Below are 24,784 nucleotides of genomic sequence, written 5' to 3' on the forward strand. Positions count from 1 at the left end.
AGGTTAAACCAAATCATCGGGACACTTGGTAAAGCGGGACGCGGGAATGCTGGGGACGTCCCTCCTGCCCCACGCCTCCTCCCTGCCCCTCCACCTCCTTGCACAGAGGAGCAGGAGAGGCAAGGCTGGAGGAGCAGGTTGGGGAACGTAATGAGATGAACCCCCGAGTAGTACCACAGTGTAGCAGAATACCGTCCCACTCCTGTGCCCCAAACCCCACCGGCGAGGGGGCGAGCCCGGGCTGCGCGGGGGGAACGCCGCGCCGAGGACGGCTCTGCCTTGAGTTGGTGGGTTTTTCCCCTGGGACGACGGGGGTGGAGGGGGGCAAGGCTGTGCCGAGAGGGGCTGCTTCCCTGCCCGCCTGGCCCTTCGGGATTTGCAGACCGAGGAGGAAAAGAAATGGGGCTAGGCTGACTGTCGAAGCCTTGGCACGTCGCTGGCGGGTAAGGTGCGGGCGCCCAAGGCACTCGCGGCAGGCGGCCGGGAGATGTGCGGCAGTCCCAGGGGGGCACCTCTTCCGAAGGGACCCCCGCCCCTCCGCTCCCCCGCGCCCCCGTGCCGTACCTTCCTGCGCCGGCGCCTCGGCGAGGCCGGGCACCCCGCGCTGCCCGGCTGCTACTGACCGAACCCTTCTCAAAGCCGAGTCCCGCAGCCCTGTGCGCATTAGAGACTCTTCATCACGGGGATGCCCCGCGGCGAGCAGCTCTTGGGGGTATGTGCGGGGGTGTGTGTGTGTGCGTCACCCCCAATCCCGTGCCTCCCATTGGAGGAATAGCATGTGCCCCCCTTAGTGGAAAAAGATCTGGCGTTCTTCTTGGAGGTCGGCTTTCCCCTCCACGTCACTCGTCCCGTGCCACGCTCTCCTCCAGGGCGGGCAGGGCCTCCAGGCTGAGCCCTCCGCCGGCTGCCCCGCTGCCGCCGTGCACACTCGAGAAGGACACCATGGTGTGGAGAAGCATCAGGACCAGCACGCACAGTCTGATCCTGCTGCTGCCGAGGCGAGACCCTGCGGAGACCGGCAGCAAGGATGGGGAGTGGGGCTGGTGGTACTGGTGGTGGTGGTGGTAGAGGTGGTAGTGGTTCTGCCGCTGGTGATGGAGGTGGGGGTCGTGGCGGTGGAAATGGAGTGACTCTGACGCTGTGGATTTGGGGGATGTGTTGTCGTTGCTGTCTGGGGGGTGGTCGCAGGAGTCCCATTGCACCTCGCAGCACTTGGCCTCCTCATCGGGCAGCTGGTTCTCCAGCAGCCCTGCGGGAAGGAAGCGGAGGAAGAGGAGGGGGTCAGCAGGAGCCTGCAGACGAGGCTGTGGAGGGAGCGAGCCCCGGTGCCTGCCAGCCAGAACCTGAGAACCGGGACACCCAGAGACCCCGCGGGACTGGCCCTCGACGGGGCTGTGAGCCTGCAGACTGGCCGGCAGAGACCACAGCCCTGGCCCGTGTTCCGGGCTCCCCAAACGCTGCTTGTAGCGGTTAAACGTCCCGGCCCTGCTTTAATCCCGTCACCTTCAGCCCCTTACATGCTTGCTTTGGCTTTCAATTAGAGGTAGGGCTTTCACGTCCTGCGCTAAGCTGTCGGGCTGTTGCCGTGTCTCCGTGAACCACTTACCCCTCGCCCCCAGACGGCCACGTTTCGGCAGCCAGGCAATGCTCCGTGTGTTCCCACGCTGTACCTCCTCCCCCTCCGCCCCAAAAAGCCTTCAAAATCTGGCGCGCGGCTTGCGAAGCGCGACGGGGCTCAGCAGCACCCACCCCTGCCCCGTCCCCCCCGGGGTGTGCGGGAGCCCTGCCCCGCTCCCCGGACCTCCTTACCCGTACAGATGAAGCCAGGCAAACCTCCATAGATCAGCTCGTCATTGTCCGGTAACACGAACGGGCACCTGGTCTGCACCTCCAGGCAGTATTGCTTGCATGGGATCCGGTGTCGGCACTGTTGTTGGGTCACGTTGAAGTACTCGGAGCACAGCCAGGCCTTGTAGACAGCCTAGGGGAAGCCACCGAGAGGGACGCGTCACCTCCCCGAGCGCCGGGGTAGCCAAAGCATCGCAGAGACACGGGGCAACAGGGGAAGGGAGAGCCCCTCTGAGCTCAGGCGCGAAACGCACGTCTGTACATCGGGGTCGCTTACTGAACGCGCCGGTCGACTAAAATCAACCGCTGAAGTGCTGGGACTGTGGAACTGGCCTAACAAACCGAAACCGCCGCAGAAGTAAAGCGAAGTAACCACGCGGACTAACGTCCCCCACAGACGGGCGCTGCAACAGGTTGCGGCGATTCTGCCAAGACGGGTGGCCCGAGAGCTCGGTCCCTCACGTGAAAAATTCAAACGCCGCTGATCTCCTGGCCCAGAGCATCCTCCTCCCCGCCAAGACACCCCGCCGCTCCCCCGGGGCAGGGCAGGGGTTTACGCCTCCCCTGAAGCACATTGTCCCCATCGGCTCTGAACACGGGACGGCAAAGCAGACCGTGGGCTGAGCTTGATCTTTTGGAGGCATTTCCGAAGGTCTCTGCCTGCTGGATCGGCCGGAAGCGGACGGGCACCTCTGGGACGCAGCACACGCGGCCGCTGCAGCCTCCGGCTCATCCCTCGGCGCCAAATATCACCTTCCCCACCCGCCTGCCTGGTTCTGGGGGAGATTCCCAATTCGTACAAATCTGGCACTCTGCGCTGTGCCGTTTGTTTTGGCTCAAACGGGCAGGCCCTGGGGGGAGCACGGTCATCGGGCAGGCGTATTTTGACACCCAGATGCACCAAGCAGCGGCAGGGATGCCCCCGCGTGCTCCGGGTAGAGCCCTACTTGGCAACTTTTCCCGAAGCAAAAGCAACCCGGGGGGTTCACCTGCGACTGCGGAGGCAAGGCCGTGCCACAAGCCCTGTCTCTCCAGCCTGTCCGGTCCCCGGCCCACCACCCGTGAGCCCAAGATGACCTCCTCAGCGGCAAAAATCAGCTCTTCCCTTCCACCCTCCATGCGTTCGTGCCCTTCGCAGCCGGCCGGGCACAGCCCAGATGGCTTCGGTTAAGACCGTATCTCCCGCATCCCCCTTTATCTCCCGAGCATCAGGCACGGGGGGAAATTGTTTGTCTTCGCTCGCTGGAGAAGGGAGGGAGATCTCTTGTTTCTCATGGTCAGCAGTCATTCCTCAGGCTGCACGAAACCCACGATACCGCTGGGAATAGCGGTGCCCTCCGCGGTGTTTCCAGCTCATCTATGGATCTATCGAGGCACTAGTGACAGAGTTAGAGTCATGTTAACGACCACATCCAACTTCCTTTGAAACCAACTAGAAAGGACTCCCCGTGATTCAAAGGGAATGAATTTCCCTCCTCGGCGTGCTTGGAGAAAACCCCGTGCTCCTCCTTCCAGCTGCATTTTTATTTTCTGGAGGCTTTAAAAACATCACTTCTTTGTTTCCCCATGTTTTCCATAGATCCTTATCATCGTTTGTTTGGACTATGGTAGTGTCTCAGGATTAAAGTTGGTTGGGAAATTCTTGGCAAGTTATTTTAGTTTCTTCCCCTCCCCGCCCCCCCCCCCGGAAAATGCCAAATCATGAAAACCAGAATTTTCATTGAAGCATGTCAGTTTTGGTGAAACTTTCATCACAAAAAGTTTAATCGGAACCAGGACACAATATATGGAACAAGCCTTTCAGAGCAGTCACTAACCCTGTGGTCTGGGCTTTCAGCTGGGATGTGGGAAATTCAGCTGCGGTCCTGCTTTTTCACCCCGGCCCGTTGGATGTTAATTACTTGGACGAAGTGGAACGGCTCCAGGGAAGGGCCTGACTCTGCAGTCAGGCTGGGAGGACACAGCCAGGAGGGAGAGCTTCCAGCTCTGGACCCGCACCTACCTGAGCCGATTCCCCCCCGGGGCCAAGGAGGAGGAGGGGAGACGGGCAGGCGAGCACAGCCCGTGCTCCAGAGATGCCACAGCCCCAGCTGCAACACGCGTCCCCCCCACCGGCCTCCGCTCCCCTGGGGACAGTGTTGGGAGCAAGAGGGTGATGGGACAGTGAGGAGGACACAGAAGGACCCCTTGGCAGGGTCGCTCAGGACACCCCACGAGAGCGATGAGCTTTTCTCCTTTGGGAAAGCAGCACCTACCATTGGTCTCCACGGGACCTCAACAGGACGTAAATGAGGGTCAGATGTCTCAGTGGACACTGATACCTTACGACAGACGGGATGGAGAACCAGAAGGTATAAAACACGCTTCAAACTATCCACTGTCCAGGATTGGAAGAGCTCCAAGACCTCTTTAATCCTTACCCAGGCGGGACGCATCCTTAGGTGAGTCCAACAACTTGGAAAGTCCCCGCTTTGACACAGAATCAGAATCACAGAATCACTCAGGTTGGAAAGGACCATCAAGATAAACGGTTATCCCCAACCACTAATCCAGCGCCACCATGTCCCCTAAACCATGTCCCGAAGTGCCACATCCACACGTTTTTTGAACACCTCCAGTGATGGTGACTCCACCACCTCCCCGGGCAGCCTGTTCCAATGCCTGACCACCCTCCCAGTGAAGAAATTTTTCCTCATATCCAATCTAACCCTCCCCTGGTGCAAATTGAGGCCATTTCCTCTCGTCCTATCACTAGTTAGTTGGGAGAAGAGACCAACACCCTCGTCGCCACAACCCCACGACGCAGTTACTTACGCACGTCTACAGGCACGCGTGTAATTAGGATCAAAACGGAAAGGTCCCTGTTTGAAAGAGTCTGCAGCTGCAAAGACACGCTATGCAATAGCCCGAAACGCGGGGTCACCTCTGGGAGGGACGTACCGAGGACGGTGACCGAGACGCACAGCCCCAGGAGAGCAGGCAGCCGCCCCGCAGGCAGGGGCTCCGGCTCGCTGGGCTGAAGGTGATGCCTTCCCCTTCTCCCTGTTAGAGGGCACGGGCATCCCACCAGGCAGGGCAGGCAGCGGGCAGGCAGCAGGCAAGCACACAGACCTGCCCCCAGCAAGCATTCCCACGGGAATTGCTGTGAAACACATTTTCCAAAGAGTTTTTAGGTCTACCAGAGATTTAAGGCATTTGGGATGGGGTGAATCTCCTTCACTTCAATCCTCTAAAAATTAGTTATTATTTTAATTATTAGCAATTATCTGAGTTAGTTATTTGGGCTGCCTTTATAGGCAACAGAGAGAGGCATCCCGAGGGCAACACAGCCCTCTGAACACCGGAGTACCCCGAGCATCCATCAGCGATGGATGCTCTCTTTCCCTGTTGACTGTAGGGGATTTCTGACAGCCAGTCGACACTAGCTGCTTGAATTTTAAATGGCTGAAGTTGGGTGGGGTGAATTCTCCCCAAAGTCATAAAGTTTTCAGGATTAAAAACTGGATGCATTAACTACACCACAAACAGCCTGCAAATTTAAACGAGAATTAAAGATACTTACCAGAAAAAGACAACTTGCCACTCACTTTTTGTGATTAATCATTTGGGCTTTGTCTATGCAACAAGTCTGCCAGTCACGCAGCATCAACAGTGTCCTGCCACTGAAGTCCCTCCCTTGCACAAGCTCCTCAGTGCTCCACGGTAATGAACAATAACAGCAAATAAGTGAAACGTGTCGTTTACTTACAGCTCGCAGTGTTCTGCTTGCTCACAAAAACTCTGCTCCAAATGCTAAGTGAGAGCACACAGAATCACAGAATCGTTAAGGTTGGAAAAGACCTTTAAGATCACCAAGTCCAACTGTCAACCCAATACCCCCAAGCCCACTGAACCATGTCCCGAAGTGCCACGTCCACACGTTTTTTGAACACCTCCAGTGATGGTGACTCCACCACCTCCCTGGGCAGCCTGTGCCAACGCTTGACCACTCTCTCAGTAAAGACGTTTTTCCTAATATCCAATCTAACCCTCCCCTGGAGCAACCTGAGGCCATTTCCTCTCATCCTGTCGCTGGTTATTTGGGAGAAGAGGCCAACCCCCACCTGACCACAACCCCCTTTCAGGCAGTTGCAGAGAGCGATGAGGGCTCCCCTCAGCCTCCTCTTCTCCAGACTGAACACCCCAGTTCCCTCAGCCGCTCCCCATCAGACTTGTGCTCCAGACCCCTCCCCAGCTCCGCTGCCCTTCTCTGGACACGCTCCAGCACCTCAACGTCCTTCTTGTCATGAGGGGCCCAACACTGAACCCAGGATTCAAGGTGTGGCCTCACCGATGCCGAGTCCAGGGGCGCGACCGCTTCCCCACACGCAGCGGCAGACCCCATCATCCATCCACAAGCGAGTCATGAACAGGAAAGGGATCAAATCTGCAGCGTGATCTGCAGCCAAGGCTCTGCCCTGGGCCAGAGGTGGGTGCTCCCCACCCCGGGGTGAGCTCCACGCCTTCCCCAGGGGCCAAACTGTTCGGCGGTGCCAAGGGGACCCTCACAAGCGACGTCGGCACAGTGACTGCTCCGTGAGGACAAGGTCACCGGCCTCCCACCCGGCAGAGCTCCCGAAGCCTAGCGCAGCCTGCATGCACCCAGACGGGTACCGCCGGCGTGCCCGGCCCCGTCTGCCAGCCCGGGGGGCGCGGGTGGAAGGACCAGGTGGGGCACGCCGAGTCCCTCCGCTCCAGGCCCCCAGCTGGCTCAGCGTTAAACGTCTCCATCAACGGGACTTTCTCGCCTTTCCCGAGGAGGTTGTTTTACCACTGAAAGCACTTACCTCGCTGCCTACAAGTTTTCCTTCATACTTGACCTACATTTTTCCATCCAAAAGTTCATTCCCTTCAATCATTCCATAAAGCGTCCCTCTCCCTCCCCTCTGTTTACACATCTCTACTGTTTGCAGATGTATCACGCTCCCCGTTTAGTCATAACTTCGGCGAGCTCGGCTGATTTACTCTCTCGCTTTTCCTGCGAGTCCCCCTCCCAGCCCTTTCACCATCTCTCGACTCTCCCCTGCACCGCTTCCCAGAGGCCGGCGGCGTTCCCGGCTCCCGCCCGGGACGCGTGGAGCGCGGCGAGGAGGGACGCTACGCCGCGTCCCCTGGCAGGGGACCGTGGCCGTCACGCGCACTGCCCCGGCGCCGCAGGGCTTACCCCACACAACCCGCTTTCTCTTGCCGTTACAAAGAACGTGCAAGAATTGAGGACAGAAAGAAATTCATCCTCTGCTGAAATCAACGGGGAAAGCTCCCCGTTCTCCATCCTTGTCCTTTACAGTTTCTTCAGGAAGCCAGCTGGGTTGCAATCAGCATTTCTTCCATTCTATTTTTGCTTTTGGCTGATCTCCAGCCTGGCCAAGTAAACAGGAGTGACCTGAACTCCACAAAGCTCTATTTTGGTGCCCTCCTGCATTTTTAGCTCAGAGGACCGGCGGGATGACTCTGAGAAAGCACAAGGAGTTTTGCTGCCTAGGAAAGGGGCCAACTTCAAGAGACACCCAATTTATAACCGAGGAGGAGGAGGACGGGCTACCTGCATCTGCATTTTGCAGGTGTGCTGAAACACCCCATCATAAGAGACATTAAAAAGAAACAAAATTAATTGGATTACCAATAGTTATCTGCCTGCTCTCATTTCCACGCTACCTGGAAGGCGATCAGAGGGACAGCCTTTTCACTGGCACTTCTGTGCCGAATTAAGTTCCTCGCTGCATCTTTCTGTGTTCTTCCTATCTCTGCACAAAATAGCATACTCATTTTTTAAAGTAATTCGGCTGTTTCCAATGCCAATCGAGTTGCTGCCGGTGTCTTTGTAAACGCTGGCATCGCCTGTTGAACCATCCTGGCGAAACTTTGGGAGAACCAAGGGGCAGGGATGGAGCGGCATCCTTGGGATGCAACGCTTTTGCAGAGGACGCAGCGCTCCGGCTGGTCTGGATGCCCACCGGGACCCTCAGCAGTAATTAACCCAACGAGCTGCTGTTTTCCCGTCAGAGCAGGAATCAATGCTTGGGCAGTTTCTCCCAGGAACATCCCGCTAATGGCGCAAGGGGCCTGGCCCAGTTGCAACAAACCCGTCTCTGTAATCAGAGGCAGGGGCCGGGTCCCCAGCCCAGCACCCGCTTCTCCGGACCGAGGCTGTGCAGACCGAAGCGGGAGAAGGATAACGAGGGCTGAGGGGGGAGCGGGAAGCCTTCCCCTACAAAATGACCTAACCGGAAAGGCAAGACGTGCTGCTCGCCCTCCGCGAACCCGACGCCTGAGCAAGGTGGGGAGCCCTGGCCGAGCCCCCGGCCGCGCTGCCCCCAGCGAGGGGACGCCCTCGCAGAGCGGAGCCGCCGAGCAGCGGCTGCGCCAGGCGCAGGAAAGCTCGGCACAGCTGCCCGGGGCCGCACGTCATCGCGGCAACACGGGGCTCTGCTGAGTCAGCTGAGGAAGCGCTGGGGTCAGCTCTGGAAGGAGACCCAGCTCGCGCCGGCGGCTGGGGGGTCACGCCGGGGCTCTGCCATCACCGCTCTCCTCCTCCTCCTCCTCTTTGCCACCGCTGAGGCCAGGAGCGCTCGAGCGGCCGCAGCTGCGCAGGCCTGGGGTGGTGCACGAGCGTCCCGCCAGCCCGCCGGGCTCACCGCTCCCTCGGACCAGACCCCCGTCAGCGCCAGGGAACCTGCCCGAAAGCCTCCTCCCCAAGGCACCCCGTGCCCCGGCACCTGCAGGCAGCTCGCCCGACGTCTTGCTCAGTGGGGCACCGTGTGCGCCCAGCGTCGGCTTCCAGGTGGGCCAAGAGCAGAAATCCCTGCCCGCCCCGGCCAGACCCCCCGGTCCCCTCCCAGAGCAGCTCCTGGGACTCACATTTCCACCACGGCCCCAGATGAGCATCTGGAGTGGCTGCGCCTCATTAATCTTGGACACAGGGAAATGAGTACTGCTAATGAGCCGCTCAGGCATCTCTCCAAGCTCTGGCACACCAGGATGCAGGGCGGGAAGCAGGACACGCTGGGGGGGGCGGGGAGAGAAGAGCCCCCTTGGATGGCAGAGGATTAAGGGAATGCTAACATCCACGGCCGGCCAGGAGGAGTCACAAGCACAAGCTGTGATGTCCAATTACCATTGTATTCAATTACTGCCGCCTGCAATTCTGACATTAACAATGTTGAGTTGTTTAAACAGCTTTTTTTTTTTTAATTAGCCTCGCTATAGGCTGTTCTAACATCCTATCTGTAACAGCTGTTTTTTCGGTAAGTTCTCTGATAGTTCTGGAGCTGTGTTATCCCTGCCTTGCCACATGCGCATGCTCTGGTTTGGGGGGGAACCAACCCAACCCCAAAACCCAACAACTGTGTGCGATTATTTTTTTTTTATTGTTTTTACTTTTTTTTTTTTTTTTTTTAAATATAATGTTGACTTGTGCCTGGCGATGACAGCGCTGGAGCCGCGGATCCTCCGTTTCACAACCGGGGGAGTCAAGGGCCGGGGCGCCTCTGCCCATTGTACCCCGGCACCGTAGGGCATGGAGGGGAGTCAGCATCTGTGGCTCCGGGCACCGCGACAGAGGCTGCCAGCAGGAATGGCGTGGGATGGGGACGGGCACTCGGTGGGAACAGGGCCGGCGCACATGGGGTGCTGGGAATAGCACCGGTGTGAACCCCATCCGCTTGCCAGAGCCAGTGTTCCTCAAACATCACTGGAACGCCGCACCGTGCTGCTGGACCAGCATCCCACCTGCTGCCCGCCGGGGCCAGCTGGCACGTGCCCGTGCCGGGCTCCCCACTACCCTGCAGCCCACTCCAGGGTTTGTTCTCCCCTTAGTTTTCCCCCAGCCGTCTCACGCACGACACCAGTTTGCATCCCGGCTCATCCCCCCAGCGCTGTGACCACGCGGCGTGCCGGAATGGAACGGGCGCAGGGGAGGCTGTGCCGGGTCTGGCACCGACCGGGCTTGTCCTCAGGGAGGCTCCTGGGCAGGGGAACCCCCCCTGTGCTCCTCAGCCACAGCTTCCCATCCACGTCCTGGGACCAGCCCCATGTCCCTCGGCCTCGTTAATGAAGTCACTCCCAAATTACCCCAAAGCAACATAAGTCAGAGCTACATGCTCACAACACCTTAGTGACTTCATGAAGAAGCTCATAGTTCTAAGCATTTTAGTTTGAATTCACAGTTCTTGGATTAAAGAGACTACCTGAATGCCCCTTCTTTTGGGGGAGGGGGGGGGAAGCCCCCCAAAATGAACCTCTCTGCAAGCTACTCGAAACAAGTCTGAGACACACAACAACTCCCTAAGGGCTCATCTTTCAAAATTAAGAGAAAACAGCTTTAAAGCATGACCTCCACGTACCTTATGCACTCAAAGCCCAGGTAACAATCCTACCGCACCAAAGTTCGGGACACCGGGCAGCTCACTGCGTGCCTTGGGAACACCCACAACTGGGAAAGGAGCGGAGAACAAGCATCTCAACCTGCCTCTGCAAACACACGCAGACCTTCAACACCCACGGGCGTGCTGGGCCAGGGGCAGCCCCGGGCACTGGTTAGCGCTGCCAGCTCCCAGCCCAGGGACGGGCACCACACCTACAAGCTCCTTTCTTTGCTAATCTGCTCGTTGCAGCGGAGCGCTGCCACGTGTCCGCGCTGGCACAGAGGCCAGGGAAAAGCTTGGAAAAGCAACTCTCGCCTTGGAACAAACCCAGGAGGAACAGCCCGTGAGCGTGGTTTGTAGCGCAACGGGAAGCATCCCCTGGAACAGCAGCGCCGGCGGCCTCACTTCGGACACCGGGCAGCCCTCAGCAGCGCCGCGGCCGGGACTGCGCTTCGGAGACGTGGCACTTGGCATCCCAGCGCGGCTGTGTGGCTGCGTCTATCTATTACATAGCAAGCAAGAAAAGAAATAATCACACTAATTAACATCATAGCTGGATGAATGGAAAGGCAGTGACCACTGCCAAGCCCCCTCGCTTTCCACAGCCGGTACCCGTCTGCCTGCAGGTCGCAGGTGCCCCCGTTTCCCTGCACCCCCATGCACCCTCCAGCACGTACAGGTTCTCGCTGCGGCGCAGCGGCGCAGCTCCCAGTGCAGGAGCCGGCGCTGCAGCCGCAGCGACACAGAGCGCAGGGGCAGAGGTGTGAGACCCTGGGCCACGGGGCAGGCAGCGCTGCCCGCTCCCTGCCCGCTGCTGCCTGGAGCCCCTTCCCTCCCACCGCAGCTCCCACTTTGCCCACTGCAGGTTTGCCACGGCGGCCCTGCTGCCACTGGGACCCGGTCGGGGCTTACCTCCGTGGTCCAGCCGCCTGCTCGCAGCCCCCCAGCTCGGCACGACCGCACCTGCGGACCCCAGCCCACTGCAGTAGGCTTTTGATACCGTATCACTGCTCGAAAATATTACAATTCCCAAGAAATAACACTTTCATTTCGCTATCAAATGCCACCTTGGGCTAGACACGTCCTTCCTCCACAGGGAGGATGATGATGGGGTGGAAGCGCTCTGCTCACTGCTGCCCAGACCCCAGCTCTCGCCCCGGCGTACGTGATGTCGGCGGCGTGTTCAGTCCCCCCGGCACCCTGGGTCTGTCCCCTCTGTTTGCCCTGTGATTTCTTCTGGCAGCGACTACCCACGCTCGGGCACCGTCTAGTACAACGCGGCCCCAGTCTTGGTGGGCTGCCTGCAGGCGCTGCTGTAAAACAAATGTACTGAATCCAAACAAAACGCACATGGAGCCTGCTCCTTCTGGAAGTGCCTTGGAAGGAAGGACTGGGCCCCATTGTGCTACAGGCTGCCCAACACCAGCAGTAGACAGTCTCTGTCCTGAGAAACGTCTGATGCACGCAAGCCCGAGAGCACAGTAAAGGCAGAAAGGACTGGCACTCCCACGCTGAGCCCACCGAGCAAGAGGGGCAACAGTAAATCCAGACCGCTGCTCGCCTTTCAAGAGGGTTTTGGCTGGGGTTTAGAGAAGAGAAGACCAGCTCGCTAGGATGGCCGGGATGGGAGCGTGAAGGTATGCGTGGGAAGGGGATGGACACCAGGAGAGGCGGCCAGGAAACCGGGACAAACCACCGGTGGCCAGGGAGTGAGCAGCTTCCCCTCGGCATCTGGAGGACTTTGTCCTCCTCCATCTCCCCTGTGACACCGCGTGGCTGGGGCCCGAGGGGGAAGGTGCCCCGGGGCTGGGGGGAGGCCAGGCCATGTAGGCTCGCGACGGCTCCGGCACACCAGCACGGGCATCGCGGCCCCGGCCAAGGCGTGGGAAACACCCAAACAGACCGGCATCACCTGGCCCCGCCGCGCCGAAGCGGACCGGACGCTCCCCGGCCACCCCGGCATGGGTGCACCCAGCCCCGTCCCACTCCTGTAGGTTGGCCACAGAGGAGCAGAGAGAGGGGACAGCTTGGTCCCCCAGCCATTGCTCGCTGGGGATGTGCCAAGTCCTCCCTCCCAAAAACGCTCCAGTTACCGTGCCGCCAGAGATGCATTTCGGGAGGTCCCCGGAGCCCCAGCCCTTCCCTCTCTCCTGCCACAGGGTGCGATGCCGCTGGGATGCTCCGGCATCGAGCTCACCTTTCACGTCTGGGAACGGGAGGTCTGTGCTCGCGGCCAGGCTGCACCGGGACTAAGCCTTCGGCCTCCCAGAGAAGCTCCTGACAAAACCCTTTTTCGTGGGAAGGCCAGCAGGAAGCAGAGGAGGCAGAGGGCCCCGTCACCGGTGCGCGGGCACGCGGGGAGCGTTTCTGCGCTGGCCCCTGGCAGAGCACAGTAAAGGCAGAGCGGGGTCGAGAGCACGGGATGCTGAGCGGGGTCAAGGCAGCAACAAAACCTGAATAACCCAGTAACAAAGCGATGAGCGACTCCAGCTACCCACCTACAGACTGGTCAAGTGTCATAACAAGACAACAATGAGAAATTAAATTTCCCCCGAGCAGGCAGCCCAAGGCCATGGGAGGCTCGAGCAGCTCCAGCGACACAGATGCTGGCTGCAGCCATAACCGAATAATGGCTCCTTACCAGCCCGCCCAGCACACGGTCCTGCCTGGCTGCCTTGCAGCAGGGGCCGAACTAAACGCTGACGCCAAGAGATGGTGGGAGCAGAAAAAGCAGAAGGCAAGAAAAAGCCAAGCAGAGGCTGGGAGAGCAGCATGTCACTCCAGCGCGGCACTTCTTTAAGCAGCTATAACTGAACCATGGCTCAGCCACAAAAAAAAAAAAAAAAAAGGAGACAACATGGACGTGGCTGGGAGAAGCATCCCGTCCCGAGTACCGCCCTCCCGCAGGCACCCGTCGGGCAGCAGGAGCCCGGCCGCAGGAAGAGGGAATCCAGAATACCATTAACCAGCATCCTAAAAATAACTCCCGGGGGTTTCAGAGCCTGGAGGTGGGAGGGCTCGGCGAGGCAGGCAGGAGGGCTGCTCACGAGCACAGCCATGTCTTTGCAGCAGTTGCACTAGCTGGCACGGCTCCGGAGAGACGCGTGCCCATCGCTCACCAGCAAACCCCCTGGTGAGGCTGCAGGTAACCGGAGGGTTAGTGAGCAGCCTAGTCTGCTGTCAGCCCAATTAGTTAAAAAGTAATTAAAGACCGCTATGGAGCTGAAGATGAACACGATCAAGTCGGGGCAGAGGGAAAGTCAGGTCCCTGCTATCTATTAGCATCACTGGAGGAATTCACTCCCATTAGATACTGCTGCAGCCAGGAGCTTAGCAGGATTCAAAAGTAGATTAAACATTTATACAGATAATGAGAACATCCTGTTACATTAGATAAGATATAAAAAAATAAAGGCTTCAGTGCCACGAGCCATAAATTACCCACCAGCTGATGGGGGTGAGGAAGAAGTTTCTCCGGCAGAGAGGGTGCATCTACCTCCCACGGAAGGTTAGGCTGAAGAGTCGTTTTCAGCAGGGTGCGAGTACCCAGCCCAGCAAGGGCTACACTGGGGTATCACGACAGGGCTACCCTCGCGACCGATGCACGTGGAAGGGCCTGATCCTGCACATTGCCAGGAGCCCCTTGTTCTCACTCAACTGCTTGAACGGTGCATGGCGTCCCGCAAGGTCCCGCTTTGTATGAACACGAACACGACTTGGTAGAGGGTCTAAGGCGCACCCCGCGGGGGGAGGAAGCCGGCCTGCCTCGTGCCACGCTTGGTGCTCCTCACGGCAGGGGGGAGCAGCAGGATCTGGCCTCTCCCAGCTCCCTTGTGCAGCAAAGAGCAGGGAGACAGGAGCGTCCCGCCGCGGCGGCCCGGCTCCCAGGCACCTTTCGCGGTCAGAGGGAGGTGCACAGTCTCCCACGCCAACGCTGGGGTTGTTCAGGCGGCTGCGAGGGCCTTCACGCTTCACTTGTGTGCGGAGGTCCCTTAAATGCAGCAAAAGATTATCTCCGAGGTGCTTATCACCACTCCGGGCAGCTTCTGCTGATGGAGGGACTGGACATGGCTCGTGTCAGATCTGAGAGCTGGAACTTCTTCTTATCCCTGGCTGAACGTTGCTGGCAGAAATCTTCCCCTCCCTTCCAGATGGGGCCCTAACACACCCAGGGAGGTGGGGAAAAGCCCAGGCTAACTCTCAGGCTGCATGGTGAGCAGCAGGCAAACGCTCCCGGCCGGCATCGCTCCTCCTCAGGCAGCCAGCCTCAAGGGATGCGATCCTGTGGGGAAGCCCCGTCCCTGCTGCTCTCCCCTGGAGCAAGCCCAGGACAGGCTGGGGCTCTCCTCTCCTCTCTGTAAAGCTGCCACAAGTGCTCGGTCCCCTGTGCCAGCCCTGCCCGCAGGCTGCCTCCCCCTCCCAGGCCAGGAGCCAGGATGCAGGCAAGCCCCGGGGGCTCCCCTGGCCGCTGCTGCCTGCCAGACCCTTTGGAAACAGCCAGCACCTGGAGCCTGGGGGCTGCGTGCCCAGCACCCCGTCACCCACAGAGCACGTGGGCGCGGGAGGGAAGGCAGGGTGCTGCAAGACAAGGGGGCAAGCAAAGGGGTCGGCATCTTTGGTAACACGAGCACGCAGAGACCTGAACTTCTAAAGCACGGTACGAAGGTTAATTATCCCCCGCAGAGTGGAAGTGCTTCCCCTGCACTTCCACCAGCAAGAAGTGTCCGGAGAGCTGCCCTGTGCCCCGGGCTCATCGCTGCCCCCGGACCGTGCTCCGAGCCAGCCCTCCGTCCCGGCAGCTGCTGCTGTTCCCCGACAATCTCATTTTAACAGGAGAGCAATGAACGATGACAAGTAACGCGTCACGGCAAACAAACACCACTCTCGCATACGTACGCGGAGACTTCCGCGGACACCGCTCTGCCAGCCGCGCTGCAGAGGTAACAGGGGAAAGTTCATAAACACCATTGAGTCAAACGCCGTGATTTTTGCAAGCACCTCCTCAGGTCTGTTTTCCACGTGCCCAACCAGCTCAGTATCACGCTGCAGCGCTCCACATGCTTCCAACCCCAGGTACCACAGCGAGCGGGTTTGCTCTGTGGGCACGGCTGGGCTTAGGGCATGGGGCAGGGACACCTGCAGCCTGCTTAAGAGAAATGGCCTCATGGGGCTATTACAAAGATCCAAATAACTTACAGCTGCACAGACCCAAACCACACACCTGAAGTTCACCTAGAAATTAAGCATCAGGCAGCAAAAATCACAGGATTTTGGTGTTGCACCTGGCCTGCCTGCACCAGCATCCTTCCTCAACGGGCAGGCAGACGCCCTCCTCGGATGCAGAGATTTCCAAGCATCCGCGCTGCGGGAAGCGGGGCTGACGGGCATGCCGGGCACGCTGGACAGGTTACAACATTTTGCCAAACACAAAGGACGACCAGCATTTCTACAGATGGCGTTTCCGCTAGCAGTCATGCCCTGAAGAACCCCAGGGATCAAATAAAGATCTGGAGACCATGTTCAAGAACAAAACCCCCCTGAGAGCACTAGGCAGCCAGCAAAACACGCGGTGCTTCTCCATCCCAGCAACACCTCTCCTGTCACCTACCCTTGCCTGCTCCTGCCGAGCAGCCCGAGCGGCTGGGGGGGGAACCAGGAGGAGCAGGGGTGCCCAGGCACCTTACAGACCTTTGGGGTGGAGGTGGGAGCAGGACTGCAGGGAACATCTCAAACACACGCTCGGGGAGCTCTGCAAAGTGAGCCAGCACCCGCACACCCAGATACCCCCTCGCCCTGTGCTGGGGGCTGCAGGCCCGTTAGCAACAGCTCGCACATGGCAGGGGGAGAGCAGCAGCCAGGGCTGCCAGACCCTGCCTGCACCTCCTGCCCGCACCGTCCGCCCAGCCGGGGCTCAAAGAGCTGGGACCAGCCCAGGGGAGGGGGTGGCTGTGGGTGAGGGCTTCTCCCTGCCTCCATGAGCATCTCCTGCCCCGGTTTGCAGAGGCAGGTCTGGGCAGCGGGCGAGCTGCCGAAGCGGCGGTTGGTAACGCGGCTGCCTGGGAATGTTCCGGCTAAAGGATTTTTTTCCTCTTTTTGAAAATGCTAGTTTGTGGAAACTGAAACACCTCAAGGGAAGACGGAAGCTCAGAGATGCTTCCCGGGACTAGAATGGAAGCTCTGGCGAAACCAGGTGGACACCCCCCACAAGGGAGGCCAGGGGCTCCTGAGGTGGGATGAGGGAGGCTTCCCTGGAGACAAGCCCCAGGGAAGCCAGGACCTGCCCCAGTCATCCCCAGCAGCCACCAGAACCAGGGCTTTGGGGATGACACTGGAGACCCTGTTGTGAGGAATAAACCGCCCACAGCAGAGCTCCGTCAAACCTCGGGACGGCGGTAGTTGCTTTGTGTCCTCAAGCACAAGGACTCGCCTCCTTCTACAACTTAATCCTGGTTACGGGGTCACTCTCCCGCTCTCCTCGCCACGGTGCCTCCCTTTGCCCGCCCGTCCCTCCGCAGCCTCCATCCAGCAGCAGCGCTGCCGAAGCTGCCGTGCAGAGCTAAGAGGCCAGCTGAGAAGACCAACACACCTATCTTTTACGGGTACGAGCAGGGCAGGCAGCCTTTCCTTCTCCAGACGCGACTGGGAGCACTGGGACGCTCACGCAGGAAAGCCAAAAACTTGCCAGGTGATGCTGTTTCACGCTGCCTTTTTTAAGGCAGCATCAAGGGCCACATCAGCCGAGTTTGGGGGAGCCCAGGCTGGCTGTGCGCACCCAGCACTGCTCCTCCCTCCGACACCCCGGGATTGTGGCTGGGAGGGGGGCCCTAGGGAGAAGTCAAGAGCAAAAGCCAAGCGGGGAAGAGGCCTCCCTAGGCAGGCAGCTGCCGGCTCTGCCCACGGGAGCCGGGGCTGCAGGCAGCGTGGACAGATGGCTACTTCTCACCCAAGCAGCCGCGTCTCATTCACAGATTTGCTGTCCCTGAGTCATTGCCCTTCAAACGACAGCGGAGCCGAGCATCCTCTGCGTGGAGCCAGGCATGAGTCGCATCCTAATGGCATCCCGGTGACAGCAGGAATAGCCCCTGGCAGCCAGGTACATCCTGTGCTCCTGCCTTTGCTGCCTGCTCCCTCCTGCCCTGGTGGGCAGCTCTGGAGCCGGGCAGTCAAGGAAAAGCCCCATGGGGCGCCTGCGGGGCCAGGCCTGGGGCCGTGGGATGTTTCGATGAGACCCCGTTGCCTTCCTGGGGTGCAGAGGGGCTGGGGCTGCTGCGTGCGGTCCTCGGGGCTCCCAGGTGCTGAGCGCTGCAGTGGTGCCTGGGGTCTCTGCCACGGGGAGAGGCCGGGCTGCACGTGACCCTGGCCGGGCACAAAAGGCTCCTTTCCTGATACAAAAGACGCCTGTCCCCGGACAGGGACCACACGAAGCCCTGCGCGTGGGCAGGCCCAGCGATGTCCTGGGTTCAAGCAGACACCGCGTGCGTCCTCTTCCACCGCTCGGTGCCCGACGGCACGGAGGTTGCCTCCTCTCCCCCGGCAGCACAAGGATGCTCGCACGGCTGGCAGATCCCTTCGTTCCAGCGCGTATCGCTGCCTGTTATGAAAAGCAGCATCACAAGCTGTCCCTGACCTGGGCCACCCCAGGCAGCCCGTGGCAACAGACGTGTACAGTAAGGGGGGACTGGGGAGGGGGCTGCATCATTTTACCAGGTAACACATTTTGCCGATAGCGTCGCACACGCTGCTGAGCTCACTGACCCCCGGGGCTGCCCGCACCCAACAGGACCATGGCATGCCAGGCACTTTCCAGAAGACATCGCTTTCCAAAAATTTTCCGGGGATGGGCGCACGCGGAGAGGAACCCAGGCTTGCATGCATCCAGCTCCGGCGGCAGCAGGCACAGCCGGGAGCACACGGGCGCAGGAACAGGCGCCGGCACCTGCGTCACTTGTAGCTATTTAGTGACAGTTTGATGGAGACAGATCTCTCAGCCTCCCTCGCGCTCTTCCCTGCACCATTTGCCGACCTGCCTGTTGCTGCACGGAGACCTGCTGCCGTTATAAACTTCTATTTTTTTTTCCCTTAAGCACCACCGACAGACATTAACAGGCGGGGACTGGTAGGCAGCCCAAAGCAGGCAGCCAAACGCCACCGAAACCAGCGGTAACCCCCCCATTCACACCACCACCCACCAGCCCAGCCCAAGCACCGGGTCGGAGCACCCCACGGCTGCTGCCCCCGCCCCAGGCTGCTTTGCCCCACAGCAGTGGGTCTGGCCGCCAGCCCACCGCTCACCCGTAGGCACCCTGAGACGTCTTGACCCCGAGCCACGCACGGGACTGTCTGAGCACCGGCTCGGCATCCCCCTTCCCTCCCGGCTCGCAGCGCTGCTACACGTCCCGGGCACCGCCGGAACATTTCTGACACCCTGACGCTTTTTTTTTTTAATTACAGAGCAAACTCCTTTCAACAGTCAATTTTTGGTTCTTCTATTTTTCAATCTTCGATCTCTGTTTTCAAGCACCTAGGTGTGTCGGCACCCGACACAAGGCGCAGGAATCGGGCCGTGCCAGAGGCTGTGGCCGCTGTAACCGCGCACACATTCCTTTTGTTCGAATTCTTTATGCAAATTTAACCACATCTTTGTGCAGGGCTATAAAAAAATGACCTTTGCTTACATGGAATCGGCGTGTAACGTGGAGCTGTGCGCTTGGCAAAGCTCGTGCATGCGGGCCTCCTGAAGCTGCCAAATTACATATTGTGCTGATCCGCTGGAATTACTCTGGAACTTTTTTCCACCTCATGAAATGCCAGTAAAGCTTGTTCTTGAGGAAAAGCTCCAGCTGCAGACACCAGAGCTGCCCAGGTGCTTGGGAGCAGCCTCTCCCCTCCCGGGCACCGCTGCTCCTGGTGCAGCACCCACGAAGCCACTAACGCTGCAAGAGGGGACCAGGCACCCAGCCCAGGGTGCCAGGGAGGCAGCTTTGCAGTCGCCCATCAGCAGATTTGCTGCAAGCCTTAATATTAACGTAAACTGTAAGGTGGGAGCCCCACCCTGGAGTTCACATTTAAAAAATAAATTAAAAAAAGGAAGATTTTGGTGAAACCGCTTTGGCCGTGGGTCTCTGTGCAAGGAGCCATCCAAGCTCGGAGCCAGAGTGCACCGGGTCGAGCAGCATTTTGGATACACCCAGCCCGGACAAACTCAAGTTGAGCTGCTTTTGCGAAGGTAAAAACGCTGCTTTGGTCCCTCCCAGAGGCATCCCCAGCCCCGAGGTGCCCCCAGGACTTTGCCCTGCCAAAACGCCCGGCCCCATCGTGCTTGGGTTTCCAGGAAGATGCTCTGCAGGGAGGGATGCTGTTTCTGGCTAAACAAGAGCAAGAAAACAGGACCCCGGAGGGTGCTGAACCCAGGCACTGCAGATTTGCTCCCCAGCCACCCAGGGTGGGCCGCGCCAGGCGCGATGCCGTGACACCCTACAGCTGGGACTGGCCTCCGTCTGTCCCCGCATCACCCCCGCACCGCAGCGTGTCGCGAAAGCCTTGAGAGTGAAATCCCGCCCTGCCAGGCTCCCCCAGACGGGGCTCTCCAGTGGGGAACAGGGAAAGCAGAGGTGGAGAAACAGATCTGGCCAGGGCCGCAGCGGGATTCAGCAGCCGCTGGCCCACGCGCGCAGAGAAACCCTGGTAATCTAATACAGCTTGAGATGCTACAGGTCCTGTCCAGCCTCGCCTTCCCACCAGCGCTGTTACCAGCCCCAGCCCTCACAGCTCCTGGCTGTCAGTCCTCCTCTCTCCACAGCTTTGTTTCTTGCAACCTAATGAGCCCTTAATTCCGCAGGCTTTGTCCCATACGTCTTGATTTGCCCTAGTGCCGGTGGGAACGTGCGCTTTTAGGAGACAGCGCAAACACAGCGCTCTGCCTTTACAGAAGCAAACCCCTGTTTGGGGGTGGCGGAGCTGCAGCAACGCGGCTTTTCGCCTCTTCAGAAAGATGGAAAAAAAGGCACAAGCCGGCCGCAAGCATCACACGGGGCACCACTTCGAAGGGACGGGGATTTCTCCCCGCACTACGTCCTGCCAAGCCTGAGCCGACGGCTCGTGTGCTGCAAAGGCTGCCGCGTCTCCCGCGGGAAGCTCGGCTGCAACAGCCACGTCCCGGGGCCCTGGCCTCCTTCAGCCCTTTTGAAGGATGCGACGGGCGTGTCACCACAACCTCAGGGCACGACGTTCACTGTGTCTGGCAGCGACAGAGGGTACAACTCACGCAGGAAGAGGGGAGGCGGAGGTGGCAGGCGGCTGCTCCCCACTCTTTTAATGAATTTTCCCCTCTTGTAGGCAGAAAACCCCAAGTATTTTCGACCTCTTCTATGCACATCACTACTAGCTAGCACTCAGGTCTTCTTCACTGCAAGAGGTGAAATGTATTTCAGAATCCACCACGTGGATCCATTTCGTCCTCTCCCTCCCCTGTTCGCAGGGTGCCGGGGGACTTGCCCGCGAGGGGCTGTGAGAGCCAGCCTCCCCAAAACCCCATCAAATGTAAAATGCAAACAAACAATAAACACGAGAAACATATTTTCACGTTTCACTGTCTCTCAGCGATAGGGATTTTTGGCGTTAGTTGTAAGAGTAATAAGTAAAACATTTTCAGAGTATGATTTGGAAGCTGTCGGTGCTGCACGGGAATAACAACAACATAGGCAGAAAGTGGGATCTGCCCGGGAATTATATCCAAGCAGAAAATAAAAAAGCCCCGAAACCAGGCTCAGCCCTCAGGACGATTTATTAACAGGGAACGACGGGACTCGTGTGTCCCTGTGCCTCCTGAAACCAACCTGCAACGCTCAGCCATTTCCAAGTTTCCAAGTTTTTAACTGGGAGTCAAACCTGCTGCCGTAAGAAGGAACCGGCTGCTCCGGTGGGGCTTTTGTTGTTGCTGTTTTAAAGCAGACGCAATAAAGAGCCAAAATCACAGCTACTAAAGAGCTCCATGTGTGCTGTTTGTCGAGCTGCGCTGCTCCTTGGGCACGAAATTACGGGGGGGTGCGTGGCTCTGCAGAGGGAGGCTGCGTGCAGGTGAGCTGGAACCACTCTGTTTCCCCACCTTCATTCTTCTAGCCGCTATTACGGAATAGGAAGGATGCAAACGAGAGGCAGCCACGCGGTGCAGGAGCCCTGCTCCCACGGCGAGTACGGTCCCCTGCCCCGCATGCTCACCCCACCCCAGAAATGTTATTTAAATCCTGTTTACCCAGCTACAGGGCTCTCTGCAGCCAGCATCCTGCTTACAAGGATTTTGCAAGAGCCGCTCACGCCAGCTGAGCTATCTATTATGTTTTCCTCCACTCCTCTCCTATTTTGCTGTCATTTGTTCTCATAGGTTGTTACCATCGAGCGGTAGCTCGCTGCCATGGCTTACAAGCGGGTATTCAACACAAGCAGCGTGCAGCCGCACGTCGTATCAGAAAATGCTGTATTATTCAGCATCTGAATAGGAATTACAAATTCCGGCTGCTTTAAAAATCCCGCCAGCCAGATTTTCCAACGCAACAAGTAACTGCAGCCCCTGCTGAAGCCCAGGGGACGCAAAATCAGGCCAAAACTCACTCGTCACCAGCACGCTGGATGAGTTTGGCATTAGCCTCATTTCACAAACGGGGAACAGCCAGTGCCAGGGTGAGGTTGAGACTCGCAGCTATGAAAACCTGAAGTTAAGGCACCTAAATACGTATTGAAGCACCTTAAATAAGTGGCCTGATTTTCACGAGAGACTGAAACGAGCGGGAGCTGCACGGGCTCGGGTCGGTGCATGTGGACTCAGGCACCCGCGCTGGAAATTTCCTCGCGGGTGACCCGGGTGAGCGCATACAGGTTGGCCCTGCTGCTCGCACCCTCCTGTTGCTTCCCTAATGCCACCTGCGAAATCGCAAAGCCAGTGCTCACAGATGCTCTGAGGATGCAATCGTCAACGTGACACATGGAGCAAGTTAGGAGGTATGCGCCTTGCCGCTGCTACCTTCAGCTCTGCACCTTCTGAGCTCGTTTCTTGCCTTCTCATCAAGGATGTTAAGACCAAGGACACTTAATGAAGACTCATCTAAGCACGGCTCCATTTCTAGATGCTTTACAGTCCATGGGAACATCTCCTTGCCCAAGACCCAAAGGTAACGATTATTTTATTATCTTTCTTTGCTACTCTCTGCAGGTTTCTATACCAGCAAGCACACACAAGTCGCACTCAGCTGAGACGGACGCTAAGTCTGAAGTGAGGGCATCTGTACACGCTACAGGAGACAGCGCGGGACGACACCGCTTCCGCTGGGCCGCCGGGAACGGAACCAGCACAACGGCGGGCAGCACTGAATCCCTTCACTCACCGTGGAAGCGGAGCAGCAGGACCAAACCATTCTGTGCGGGCTGAATACTATGTACCTTTGAAACTGCAGGGGGAATTTGGGCAAGCAGATTGTAATTACCTGGCCTGGCACCGGCCCAGAACGCCAGCACTAGTTCCTTTCCAAAACTGGCTCCTGACAAAAGCAATGCAGACATGCAGGCCCGAGAGCGGCGGCCAGGATCTCGCCATTGTGCCCTTGATGAAAGACACCGCCTCGGTGTCCCCAGCGCTGCGCCCGGTGCTGCTCCTGCTCTTTCCCAGCAGACGAGCGCCGTGCTGAGAGCCACCCGCGCCACCGCCGCAGCTCCAAGTGTCCCTCAAAACTCTCCCAGAGGAGCAGTGACCAAGCCCTGTCCTGTCACCGGGGGATGCCCTGCCACCGTCCCTCTGGGGACGATGCTGTAACACACCCCGCTGCCTCTCCCCCAAGGCACGGCTCTGAGAAAATTGAACCTGCTTTCCCTATCAAGACCATTATGCTTCCTGGAGGCGATGTCCGAAGGGAGCGCGCACAGGTGAGCCAGGCAGCGCGGAGCAGGCAGAGGCTGAAGGAGCTGTGTCTCGTGAGAAAGCAGGTGAGCGCCCAGCAGAACCGCGCGGGGCTCCAGATGGAGATGCGACCACGGCTCATTTTGGAGAGGAGACGGCACCATGCTGAGGCTTGATCTGACTTTCGGAACAAGGACCGTGCCCTGGGGCTGGGGGACGGTCAGTGACGCTGGGGAAACACCAAGGGGGGAGGCACATCCCAGCATCCACCTCCCTGGGGAGAAGGGGGCGGAAGGGCTGGGAAAGAGCTGCTGCATGCGGGGAAGGGGCTCTGGCACCGTGGTTCATCTCAGGTCACCGCTTGTCTACACACCTCAGCTTAGATGGCTGGGCAGAGCCCTGGGCTGCTCCAGGCCTGTGCAGCAGCCCTCCACACCAGCAGCAGCAGACCAGTGGCAGCGGTGAGGGGCCCCACACCTGCTCTGGCTCGGCCTGCGTGCGCACAGGCGTATGTGCATGCGTACACGTAAAGGGCTGCAGGCAAGGCTGCTACAGGAGGCTGTGTGTGCGCAGATGTGTGCGAAGGGATGCACGAGCGCACGCACACTCAGGCCAAGCCCTGCTCTGCCCTCTCGCTCCCACCACCCCGTCCCAGCTGCCTCGAGGGCTCTGGACCCATCCTGCTGGCACGGCCAGGCTGGGGCTCGGGGAGCAGAGGGAGACCCCCAGCCCACGGGCAGGCGTGTGGGCAGGACAGCTGCAGCACCCTCCTACAATTGGGACCCCCGGGGCTAGGCAGGGCCACGGGACAGCGCGCGGCTCACCCCAGGCTGCCCGCCCAGCGGCACAGGGTGACCCCAGAGCACCCCCCTCCTACCTTGCAGTCCGTCAGGCAGGATCTGACCGAGTACTCTTCCGATTGCAAGTACTTCTCCAGCAAGAGGTCGAACTCCTCGTATTTTTCCTGAGCGTGTTGGTCCAGCCGCTGGTACGCCTGGACGCAGCTGCTACAGGCCTCCCCGCCCAGCGCCCCGGCCGCCGCCACCACCAAGTCCACCATCAGGTTGTCCACGCTGCAGTCCAGGCCGTCCGGGCCGGCCATCTCCCGCAGCAGGTCCCAGATCGTGTAAGTATCACAAAAGGAGAGGTTGAAGTTCCTAAAGTAAGCCTGCAGGAAGGTCCTCTTGGAGGAGGGAGAGGCGAAGAAGGGGGCGGCGGCGGGGGGCGAGCGGAGGGGCGCGCCGGCCGGGGAGCCCCGCGGCCGCTGCAGGGCGTGCAGCCGGGCGCAGGCCGAGTCCAGGTCGCCCCGGGCGGCGGGGCAGGGGCCGGCGGGGCCGGGGGGCCGGCTGAGGTTACCGAGCAGGGCCTCGCAGCTGCCGCCCGCCGGCTCGGCCGCCAGCAGGGCCCGCGGCCCGCGGCTCCGCGGCCGCCCGGCGCCGCTCCGCTCCCGCGCCCGCAGCTTGGCCCCGGCGCAGAGCCACAGATGGTCGGAGAGGAGGACGGTGAAGAAGAGGAGCGAGGCCAGCGAGAGGCGCCATTTCTGCGCCCGCTCGGGGTCGGCCACCGGCTTGTCGCTGCGGCGCGGCGCGCAGCACACCGCCCCGCCGGCGGCGCCCCCGCGGGGGTACATCCAGGCGCCGCGGATCAT

General features: G+C 59.5%; 1 protein-coding gene across 1 annotated transcript; it reads right to left on the reverse strand.

Moving 5' to 3' along the window:
* Positions 1–24,784, reverse strand: NALF2 (NALCN channel auxiliary factor 2; the record flags this gene model as incomplete). Its single annotated transcript, XM_082004050.1, has 3 exons — positions 1–1,249; positions 1,810–1,981; positions 24,014–24,784. The coding sequence occupies 3 exons, from the start codon at positions 24,782–24,784 to the stop codon at positions 840–842; spliced, it is 1,353 nt and encodes a 450-aa protein (XP_081860176.1). The 3' UTR covers positions 1–839.

This window comes from Phaethon aethereus, assembly GCF_964289735.1.
Source record: "Phaethon aethereus genome assembly, chromosome: 10".
In the NCBI taxonomy this organism is placed as follows: Eukaryota; Metazoa; Chordata; class Aves; order Phaethontiformes; family Phaethontidae; genus Phaethon; species Phaethon aethereus.